We start from the raw sequence: 12330 nt of genomic DNA on the forward strand, positions 1-12330 counted from the left end.
TCTTCTCTCTCTCTCCTCCTCTCTCTCTCCTCCTCTCTCTCTCTCTCTCTCACTGAGCACGCGGTCCAATAATGTTATTGTCTAGGCCGAACGCATTCCAATACCAAATATGGAATTTTCTATGGCACGGCTTTATATAATTTATATAATTAATTCCTATAATCATATCATAGTTGATAATGGAACCATATCAGATTTCTACAATACTCTAGCACCATTTCAGTGGCTGCTACTGAGGCCTTGTTCACACCTAGCCGCCTGAATCGCGATTCGGGTAAAATTTTGGTATTGCATATAAATAAAGAAATATTACCCCTTAATCCATGACCGGGTCAATTTGTAAAGTAAACGGGTAAAGTCACATTGGAATCACATCGTGTCTAGACGAAAATCGTGATCCGGGGAAACCGGTTAGAAACTACCTCCCGAAGTGGTTTGGGATCGAAGCGCATTTAGATGGGGCCACTTGAATCTAGCTTCGGTGGAAACTGGATCGAAACCGCTTAGAGGGACTTGGTGTGAACGGGGCCTTAGGTCCTGTTCAGACGGAGTCAGTGAAAAGTCCTTTATGTGGTTTCCGCCGAAGCCGGTTTCAAGTGGCTCCATCTGAACGCTCCAAATCGCATTGAAAGCCCCTCGATCCCAAACCACTTCGGGAAGTGGTTTCGAACCGGCTTTCCCGCATCGCGAACGCAATGTGATTCCAAGGCGACTTCTCCTGGTCATGGATTACGGGGCGATATTTCTTTATTTGATTTGATTTGATTTGATTTGATTTGATTTGATTTATTAGGCTGATAACACATATGTATGCAGCCAGGACTGCCCAACTAGCCGGAGGCTATTATAAAGGGCTAGCCCTCACAACAAGAACATAAACAATTCGGAACAGTTAACAGTTAACAGTGTCAGTTACAATTCAGATAGACATACTACCGGTACTACTACATAACAGATGTTGTGGCCAAGCGTTAACAAGCTAGAATATCCGGCCTGGTCGTCGTGCGTTTACTACAATTACATTTATATGTCAGGTTAATATACTATTACATAACAGATGTTGTGCACTATATTTACATTGTCAATACAATATTATTCTATTGAACTATTTTTTTTTTTATTCAGAAACTCAATGAGAATTACAAATGAAAAGACATGGACTAAGTGGCTGCGAACTCAAGTTAGGTACAACTTTTATTCTCGCAGCCACTTTTACAATGAAAGAAAAATATTTTACAAGACAATTAAAAATACATGAGATCTCGCGTGAGTAACAATCCTCCCATCCCAGAAGACACATACAGTTAGAATCTTTTTGTTTCTAATATATAATCTTGTGCGGCTAACATTATTTTGCAGTTGATGTCATAGGAACAAAGGAAACTACCGCGAAGAACTAAATATTGTATGGAATTATCAGAAAGGGTGTTTAAATCAACAATATTACCAAGTATGCTTGAAAGCTTGCCAAAAAGGACTAAGCGCTGGTAGGTGTATATAGGGCAGTGCAATAAATAATGAGCAATCGTTTCATATGGACACCCGCAGCTACAGGATGGACTTGTAACAAGACCTCGGGTATAAAGATTGTGATTCAAGCTGCAGGTGCCCAGACGAAGTCGGGTAATGAGAATACAGGAATAACGAGAACCAAAGCTAAAATAGTTTAACTTTACAGGACGTACCGATTTGAAAAGATTTGAACGAAATTTTGGATGCGAAAGAGTACGGATTTCCAAATTCAGGTTGTTCCATCCAGTGATGGAATATGGTATAAAAGACTTTCCAAAACGATTGGTAGAAAATTTGATGGTTCTCAGATTACTACTGTTTCTCAGATTGTAGATAGAAGTAGCAGTAATTGTACATGGAAGTAAATCTGTAAGATATTCTCGAGTACATCCGTTTACAATGTTATGAAATAGTAATAGGCGATGAATGTGTCGCCTATCGGACAGAGTCTCCCAGCCGAGCTCTTGACAAATTAAAGAATATGAAGACCCTTTTATGGCACCAGACACAACGAGGGAGCAATGATACTGAACTCTTTCTATGAGGTTTGATCTATTGATTGAACTATTTACTAAGTAGTTGTCATCAAGTATTTATCAAGTATTGTCCATAGTTTCTTTTTAAAGGAGCTGATGGAGCGGGTTGTTCGAGTTTCGCTAGGGAGAGTATTCCAGATAGTTATAGCTCTGATTACAAATGTTCTCTGGGATCTGGTGGTTCTACAAACGGGTATGGATAAGTGTTCACTATTCCGTAAGGGATACCGGGATTCTGTGGCGGACGCTCGCGCTCGAGGTAGCAGACTTTGCAGGTGTAGAGGACAGCGACCGTTCAACAGTTTGTACATGGTTACTGCAGTGTGAAACTTGCGTCGAAACTGGAGAGATGGTAAAGACAGTTCTGTGTAGAGACTATTGTAGGAAGGGTATGGGATCCCAAAGTGACCACTGATAAGCCTGGCTGTTTGGTACTGAACAGATTCTAAAGTCCTTTGGTCACGTAAAGTGAGGCCAGCCCAGACAATATCCGCGTACTCTAACGTAGGTCTTGTAATGGTGATGTACAGCCGGAGCAGTAAGTTTTGGGGAATTTTCCTTCTTAGGGCACATAACAGTCCTGAAGAACGTCTTGCTTTGTTAGAGATGACCTCGATGTGCTGTGACCAGGACAGGGTATTCGTGAGAGTGACGCCTAAGTGTTTGTGGCTGGTGACAACTTGCAGTACAGTTCCTCCTAGGGTCACAGGGGGAATCGGTTGTGGTAGAGTACGAGTTGTAATGAACATGACTTTGCACTTGTCTATGTTAGCTTCTAGTTTCCATGTAGAAAGCCAGGTCGACACAGTACTCAACTCTCGGTTCAGTGTTGCAACTACGCGTTGAACAGAATGATGGGAGAATGACAGAGATGTGTCGTCGGCAAATAAGTTGGCCAGACAATGTGTACGGCTGGTGGCAAGGTCATTGATGTAAAGAATGAAAAGCGTTGGTCCAAGGACGGAACCTTGCGGTACTCCGGCTAGTGGGGACTTCCCACACGTAGACGTTGCACCCTGGATGACCACTCGTTGTTTTCTGTCCGAGAGGTAACTGGAGAACCAGTCATGCATAAGTCCACTGATTCCATATGATTTTAGTTTGGACAGAAGTCCTGCGTGCCAAACCTTATCAAAGGCTTTCCGAAGGTCTAGAAATACACATTTGTATGCACTACCAAAATTTACATGGTAGCAACTTAAAGAGCAGTAATGGTCGAATAATGTGTCCGCTGTAGGAGCTGCTTCACCGCCTCTGGCGGGACCACGTCGGCATTCGGCCGAGGTACGCTGGGAGGGGGGCACCAACAAGCAGGTCGTTGATCTCTGACATTAACAACACGCTACCTTGCGTGTTTTCATCAAACAACAAATACAGTAGATTGGAAGAATCGTGATCGGACACGGTTTGAAAGGAATGTGTGGCACGTGGACCAGATGTGAGGAATGTGAGTTACTCGAATCGCGGTTCGGTCGGTTTCATGTGAACAAGGCCTTAGTGTCTTTCTAAGGTGATGAGTTTCCATGGGCACTTCGCTCCAGTTGCATAGAATATGACTCAATGGTTTGTTTACCGTACACCAAAACCATTTACATTATACGAAGAAAAAGCAGACATAATCGGAGGAAGGTATGAGATCATTTAAGACTATTTGGTTCTGTCCCAGTCAACTCAGCCGGGTTATGCCTTGGGGTGATAGTAGGCCAAGTACGACGTGTGACAGCATGTTAAAACAGTTCAAAACTTGTTAAACCAGTTTTGAACAAAGCAGGGCAGTGTCGGAAAAGGCAGTGTGGGAAAAGACAGTGTGGGAAAATTTGCCAAATTTCTATCCACAAAATAGTGGTAGACTTGACTCCTGTAAGTGCTGAAGTGAACAACACAGTGTGGCTTTGGGATTCATCTCAGGTAAAGATATTTTTGTTAATTTTCATTTTTTTACTCATTGGACAGGCTAGGTTACCACGTAACAAGGTCTGAAGGCCACCCTAAGGTTAAGGGTTACACAACAAAACTTTACACATTTCTAATTACTGTAGCACTTGAAACACATAGTAACTTCAATTCTACCACTACTGGATTTTAGATTAGAAATATACAGAGAGTGTCGCATAATACGAACATGTTTGTCGAACTAACTAAAGCTTGCGTTTGTGAGCATTAGTCAGGGTAGGGTTACGTTGGGTAGTGTTGGGCTACGCCGACCATAGTTTTCTATTAACTACTGTAAACGCTGTCTGTAAGGGGTGGTCGGTTAGTGTTTAGGGCTATGTCGGGTAGTGTTGGACTATGTCGGGTAGTGTTGGGCTATGTCGGGTAGTGTTGGGCTATGTCGGGTAGTGTTGGGCTATGTCGGGTAGTGTTGGGCTATGTCGGTTAGTGTTTAGGGCTATGTCGGTTAGTGTTGGGCTCTGTCGGGTAGTGTTGGGCTCTGTCGAGTAGTGTTGGGCTATGTCGGGTAGTGTTGGGCTATGTCGGGTAGTGTTGGGCTATGTCGGGCAGTGTTGGGCGATGTCGGGTAGTGTTGGGCTATGTCGGGCAGTGTTGGGCTATGTCGGGTAGTGTTGGGCTATGTCGGGTAGTGTTGGGCTATGTCGGGTAGTGTTGGGCTATGTCGGGTAGTGTTGGGCTATGTCGGGTAGTTAAAATCTGGTTACGAGTATTTTCGAGTACCGTTTCCGCGTGGTCGAGGTACTAGGTACATATGCACACGCCGGCATTATAAGATTAAAAGATCAACTTATATTGTCTAGACTATTTTCGATGAAAAATGTTTAAAGCTCTGGGTAATAGCTTTAACGAAGCTATTCTCATGGCTGTTACAAATTTAATGTGAATTTAATCAATATGTCATAATCGATATAGTTTTGAGGGTGGGTAGTTTTGACCCATAAATTGAGCGGTAAAACTTGCGTTTATCACCTCTTAGTTGGGTGCAAGAATTAGTTAGAATGGTATACTTTGGCCCCTTTTGGGAGCCTAGATGGAAGGTAGAATATAGATCTGAAAAAGATCGCCCTGACCAAATTCTCGCTATAAAGCCCACAGCTTTGTTTGTATCGCACAGGGCGGCCATTTTGCTTGGCTGTGACGTCACAAGAATCTCTTGTTTTGGCTGTTCCGTTTACTAGACGTGTCTAACCAAATCCATTGCAAGACTTCGCATTTCAAATAATAAAAGGTCGAAGGTTGAAGATGGACCTGGAAAGGTTGAAGGTCGCAGAAATAACCATCAAAGGTAGATTTTTACGTGTGGCCGAAACAAAGACTATTTGAATCCGTAATCGAGGACTAAAGGCCAACATTCACCGCACACAGCGACCATGTGAACTTTAGATGACATTTGTTCTATGCCTGTGTGACAGCGATCTCGCCCTCCTCGGGGCGAAATGTCTGGCGATGTTGTCGACATGTCCTCCCCGGGTCGAGACCTCAGCCGGGACATGCCTCGGGGAGAACAAATAATGACAGCAGTAATTTGTCTCACCAAGGACATTGTGTCTTTGTCATTGGTCTGACGGCTAAACCCCATTCATTAGACTGAAGGTAGCTTTTTACCAGAATACAAGAATACAACAAGGGTTATTTTTTATAGAAGGCCACACCAAGTAATTTTTATGGATGGCGTCCGCTGGAGACCCTAAATCTAATGCGAGAGCGCGAATAAAAACAACATCATGATTTTTGGCAGCTTAGAGATTGATGAACATAATTAAATGCAAATTACGCAAATGAAGACGTAATTTGCATAATCCAGGAGTAAATTCTATAATTACAATGTTCTATATAATAGTTCTTTTATACATGTAATGTACATGTATGTAATCTATGGCAGGTGGAACAGCAGCAAATACCAATTATGCAAATTATGACCTAATTTGCATAATAAATGTGAAAATTCTGTGATTCCTCATTGGTGAATGATGAAAATTTCATACCATGTGACATGTGTAAGTTAAAATCAGACATCACTAGGCATATATTAGGTTGAGTGCGAGAAGAGTGAAGGAGGTGGTTTACATTAGCTCACAGACCTACCCTAAACAGAGACAGGGGGAGGGGCGACATATCTATAGAGTTTTTCCTCATTAATTATGTTGATTGGATCGTAATTTCCATAGTTAATTACGTCCAGAAACACTTAATCTACCAACATACCAAAAATTACAAGGACCCATCAACTAGTTCTTGAGTTATCATTCCTCGAAGATTTTTCCACCAAACGCCCTGTAGTTTCAGAACAAGCTGCCCAAACTTTATGTCACTTTTTTCCGAGCTCAAAAGCTATCAATTATCCAAAGGTTGACCTAAGCATGCCCAGATCACGAGATGTCGAAACCGGAAGTCCCGCTGCAGTACCATAACAAGCTGCTAAGGGGCCTAAAATCTACTTATTTTGAGGTCTCATGAAGACCCACTAACCTACCAAGTTTCCTTCTTGAGTTAAAAAAAAACATTGCATTTCTGTGGACAAAATTCCTGTCGAATTCCTAGAATCCTTGCAGACGACACACAGTACTATACCATTAGGCTTGCCTCTGAGGCTTCGCCAAAAATAATAGCAGTTATTTGTCTGATGGGTACGCCCTATTATTAGACTAATGGTTTACAGAAATTGTGACAGTTATAGTTTCTGGCCACTAGATGCACGAGAACAATATAGTCAGGCATAATGTAACTTAAGGTTATAAATTATGTATGGCAATAGGCAGACAGGTTTTTGTGGTGTACGTGTGCGCTATTATACGGCCATTAAGCTGTGTAGAAAAGGCAGATTCGGAACATTTCACATATTTCAGACAACAAAATAGACTTGACTTCATACAGTGGTGAAGTAAATAGGACAACGCAGTGTAACTTCAACATTATTGGGCTTTATCTGAGGTAAATGAATGAATGAATGAAAGACCTTTATTGTACGCTTGTGCTCTAACGAGCTAAGTACAGGTCATGGGTAGACAGGGAAAAGAAAACAGTAATGACACTTACATACTATATAAGCTAATGTGTTCTACTATTTACAGGTTCAGCTTCTTCTCGCTTCTTTACGCAGTTAAAGATGTACGAACATATTGAGCTAATTATACATGGTTTGTCAAGTTTCATGAGGAATTCGAATTTTTCTATTCTATCTAAATGTCTAAAGCTTGGGAACTTATCTATTACATAAGTATAGAGGGAATCCCTCTCATTTCTATATAATGTGCAGTCAGCTACAAAATGGCATTCATCTTCAATATAATCTAGGTTACAAAATTGGCAGATCCTTTGCTGTAGAGGAATGTGGTTGTGTCTTCCCTTTTCTATGTGGATTTTGTTTGAACTTATCCGGAGTTTTGTGATGGCTGTTCTGTGTCGAATGTTTGTAATTCTCAGATATTTTTCCTCGTGGTAAGTATTTTTTAGTAATCTATATGTTCGTAATTTGTTGTTGTTACGAATTTCTGCTGTAAAAGTTTGGAAATACATGTCTTTTAAACGTTGATCAAGGGATGGAATAATTTGTGAAGAATTTAAGACATACGACATCGGCGAATTCCATACGTAGGCAAAACCACACTCCTCTAGCGTCTTGCGGACTCCCGAAGCCCAGCATTTAGCGCCGGATGCATCCAGTTCAAGTTGACACAATAGAGCGTCTGTTGATAGACTATCAACCGGCACGTTCTGGCGTATTCTGATATAGTAAATGAATATTTTTTTCCTGGTTCAACGCCAAAGGTAAAGGTTATTTAGACTCTTACCTCAGTTACCTCCGCTTACATCGGTTTAAAGTCATGGGTGATATTTTTTCAACGAACCCATTCTTATGCCTGTTTCAAATATTTTGTGAACTTTGATAAATATGTTATAATGTGTTCGATGGTTCAAATCCCAGTTCAGTTCAGTTCAGGTCGTCCTCTTTTGAGGTGCCATTCATAATAGTGCCGTTCAAATCCCACTATATGGAAATTGGACGACGTTTAGGTATTTTTCATGATCTACAATTCCTTTCGCAACGTTACATGTTGATTCAGCGGTAAATTTTACGTTCATCACCTCCCAGTTGGGTGTAGGAATTAGTTAGAATAGCATGCATTCTCCGGCCCTTTTGAAAGCCGAGATGGAAGGTAGAATAGATCTGAAAAAGACTCCGACCTAGCCTCATGTGAGGGCCTCATGTGAGTTTTGATACTGCGTTTTGTAGAATTTTTAATGCGTTCTTCTGCCAGCCGTCCTATAACCAGCCGCCCAGAGAAGGTTGCTATCTGCCACGGAGCTATAGCTACTCCGGATCCGACCCAATTCTCGGCACAAAACGCACATTGTTGTTTTTGCCATGGTGGCCATTTTGCTTTGCTGTGACGTCATGGGAATGTATCGTACATTCCCATGACCTTTGGCTCTACTATTTACAAGAGGTACCTAAACAAATTCATTGTAAAACTACTAATTTGATATAATAAAATAGTCCATTATCATCGCTGAAACAACCCTCAAAGCTATATATTTACGTGTGTCCGAAACACTATTTGTAGGGCTAGAACTCAACATTAAAAAATGTTATAAAAATTGGCACAAAAGGATATGACAAAATCCACTCTTGAATTTTTTTGGCCATCACTGTTCTGCACATTTCCGAGAAAAGTCATTATTTTTTTCTGAAGCCCTAGCCTGGAAATTTGATACTTCTAAAGCCTTGTTCATGTGAAGTCACCCAAACCGCGATTCGGGTAACTCGCATTCCTCACATCTGGTCCTCGTGCCACACATTCCTTTGAAACCGTGCCCGATCACAATTCGCCTGAGCTACATTTATTGTTGTTTGATGAAAAGACGCAAGGTAGCGTGTTATTAATGTCAGAGGTCAACGACCTGCTTGCTGATGCCCCCCTCCCAGCGTATCTCGGCCGAATGCCGACGTGGTCCCGCCAGAGGCGGTGAAGCTCGCCCTAGAACGGACACATTATTTGACCATTACTACTCTTTAAGTTGCTGCCACGTAAAAGTTGGTATTGCATATAAATAAAGAAATATCACCCCGTAATCCATTACCAGGCGATGTCACATTGAAATCACTTTGCGTTCAGACGCAAATCGCGATGCGAAAAAACCGATTCGAAACCACCTCTGGAAGTGGTTTGGGATCGAGGCGCTTTCAATGTGATTTGGAGCGTTCAGATGGAGCCACTTGAAACCGGCTTCGGGGTAAACCACATGTAAAGCGCCTTCACTGACTTCACATGAACACGGCCTTAATGGTTGGGTATACAAGGACGGCCCATCTGCGCGTGAGGTCTAATTAAGTCATCATCCGTGACTAAAATGCGTGACAATGCGGGTTTACAGGGGAAATATACAAATGACTACCCTGGGTTCCATCCTGGTTAGTTTACGTCCGCTCCCACAGTTGGTGGTAGCGACTGTGGGAGCGGACGAAACTAACCAGGATGGAACCCAGGCTAACAAATGACCGCCGGTGACCCGAATTCAAACACGCGTTCAGTTGGAATGACGTCAGAAAAAACATGGTAGAACATGATTCAGGTTCGAAAAAAAGTCTGGGGCTATCATGCAGACACATCATCACATGCAAGCCCGAACTCGAACATAAATACAAGCCTGGGCTCCCTTAATCCAACAGAGAAGTGTATCATGCAATCTTAAAGATTCAAGTGGGGAATATTTTAAGACCAGGAATTCATGTTTCGGGTTACTGTGCTTGTATTTATACTGTCATGAAAGTTCATCTGTGTTGGTAGTGACGTGTTTAATATCTCAGCATAAGACCTTGTTCTCAGTCTAGTCTTCTTCAATAGACTCTACTACTGGATGAATTTCTAGTGACGCTGAAGAAGACTGACGGATGTCACTCAAAACGTTCAGAAACAATATCCGCATATTAACCAGTAGTAGAGTTTGATTTTTTTTTTAAATTCCAACATATAATCATAAGACGTGGTTTTTCTCGAGTTTTTCACACTCAAGTTTTTTTCAACTTATGTTAATGCCGCCACCAACACAGGGGACAATACAGTAAGGAAGTGAGGAAAGTTATCTAAAGTGCCTTTCTCAAGGGCACAAGATCAGTGGCATTTCAGGACTCGAACCCGGGACCTTTTGGTTCCAAGTTGAGCACTCTGACGCTACGCCACACAGAGTTTGGTTTGTCTTTGAACTACCCTTGTGTTGGAAAGAAAGTTTAACAAATGTTGCAAATCTTGTCCTTGTTATCTTCATCTAGGATCAGTATGAAAGTTCATCTGAGTTGGTAAATTACATTCTCCAACTCAAAATTTGACTCTGGACCCGTGATTTTTCCCACGTGTGACGTCAGCAAAGGGTCAAAGGTTGTCTGAAGTCGATATCGCCCCCCGTCCCGGTTGAGCGATGGTTGAAGTGCCCTGATGTATATGGCCTTCTTTTATGNTTCATCTAGGATCAGCATGAAAGTTCATCTGAGTTGGTAAATTACATTATGAAAAACTTAAACTTTTCTCCAACTCAAAATTTGACTCTGGACCCGTGATTTTTCCCACGTGTGACGTCAGCAAAGGGTCAAAGGTTGTCTGAAGTCGATTCCCGTCCCGGTTGAGCGATGGTTGAAGTGCCCTGATGTATATGGCCTCTTTTATGCCTCTCTTGAAGTAATCCTGTTCGGTATCCAAGATTCTGACCCCCTCCAGATCCACACGGGGGCGATATCGACTTCAGACAACCTTTGACCCTTTGCTGACGTCACACGTGGGAAAAATCACGTGTCCACAGCATTTGGGTCAGATAGCTGAGGAAGACTGAGTGATTCAGTCGAAAATTTCTGGTGAGTCAAATTTTGAGTTGGAGAAAAGTTTAAGTTTTTCATATTCATCTAGGATCGTCAATATGCTCTCCTCAATGATTAAAAAAGCGACAACATCCTGGGGCATCGCGCTTTCCATTGCGTTACTCCTCACGATTCTCGGCTTCATAGTGACGATCATTCTGGAGGATAGACTATCACCAATGCGTACATATCTGCCGCAACTTCATAAACTGAGGAACAGGTAACTCAGAGACCGATCTAAATAATTTTCCGATTATTTAAAATTTTCCGATTATTTAATATGCGACATCTTTGGTATCGTTGAAGAGGTTCATCAGTCACGTAGAATTAACAGTTAGTAGAAATTCTTCAATCAGTGACTGTATTTTTGTATGGTAGAATAAGATTACGTACCTCCAAATTTTCGGTGTCGACAGTACATCTTGATCACGGAGCGAGAACACGAGACTAGGTCGAGACTTGTGTGGATCTTCTGACCTCCCCCGCCTCCTTGCGGAGTAGTGGTAGGTAGGACTTGGGCAGCTCCCAACCTAGTCTCTTGTTCTCGCGAGACTAGGTCACTCCGTGATCAAGGTGTACAGTCGACACCGAAAATTTGGAGGTACGTAATCTACCTTACAAAAATACAGTCACTGATCGAAGAATTTCTACTAACTGCGACATCTTTGTTATTATTGTCATTGTTCCGACGATAAAGGTTAGGCATCCAGGTAATGAGGTAAAGAAAACAGTTACTCGAGCAACTGGATAGATTTTCAAAAGAAATCCAAGTCTGGTGTATTAACATATGCACAGAACACATAAATGTAGCCGTCTTTCCGTAATGACTAGCGACCTTCTTTAGTATTGCAGCACTGACCAAACAAGAACACAGAGAGGAAACAGAAGAGGCCTTGCAAGCCTGCAGCCGGCCACGGCAGAAATACGTCTTCATCGCACCGCACAAAGTCGGGTCCTCAACTACCTGCACGATCTTTCAAAGATACGCCATCAGCCGCAAGCTACCGATGATGCTTCCGACCGAGGGTCTGGTCCTCTCTTGGGGCGTCTCTCCTACAGAACAAGAATACATCCACACCCCTGATGAACAGTACCATGCCCTGATGAACCACTTTACGTACAACAAAACCTGGCTACGGTCCAAGTTCCCTGCCGACACTGCCTACATATGTAAGAAGGTTTTTCCATTGTTGGCAAATTTTTGGTGACGCCTCAGGGGCAGAATTGTTGGGAAAAATCAACATGTCGAAACATTTAACCCTAAACAGTACACCTGGGGTCCGCGCGGACCCCAGCACTATATATTCTGTAATATCTTTTTTGTTTCTAAAGATTTTTTTCTGAAATTTTAGGTAATTGTCACCCACAAAGTTGTCTCTCAATACAGTGCAGAAAACTCCGTTTCTACCATTTATAAAAAATTATATCTGATTTTCTTTTGGGGTCCGCGCGGACCCCAGCCGGCTTTCGATCATAATG

The 12330-nt window shown here is 42.2% G+C and overlaps 1 protein-coding gene across 1 annotated transcript in view; it reads left to right on the forward strand.

Moving 5' to 3' along the window:
- Positions 1-2564: 2564 nt before the first annotated feature.
- LOC109470591 (galactosylceramide sulfotransferase-like) overlaps positions 2565-12330 on the forward strand; it is a gene marked incomplete at its 3' end in the record, with an annotated part of 12154 nt that continues 2388 nt past the window's right edge. Inside the window, exons 1-2 of the mRNA XM_019769554.1 lie at positions 2565-2586; positions 3805-3956. Of these exons, the coding sequence (XP_019625113.1) occupies positions 2565-2586; positions 3805-3956 (174 nt within the window). The remainder of the gene's footprint in view (positions 2587-3804; positions 3957-12330) is intronic.

The sequence above is a fragment of the Branchiostoma belcheri genome, unplaced genomic scaffold (genome assembly GCF_001625305.1).
Source record: "Branchiostoma belcheri isolate BF01 breed outbred unplaced genomic scaffold, Haploidv18h27 scaffold23, whole genome shotgun sequence".
In the NCBI taxonomy this organism is placed as follows: Eukaryota; Metazoa; Chordata; class Leptocardii; order Amphioxiformes; family Branchiostomatidae; genus Branchiostoma; species Branchiostoma belcheri.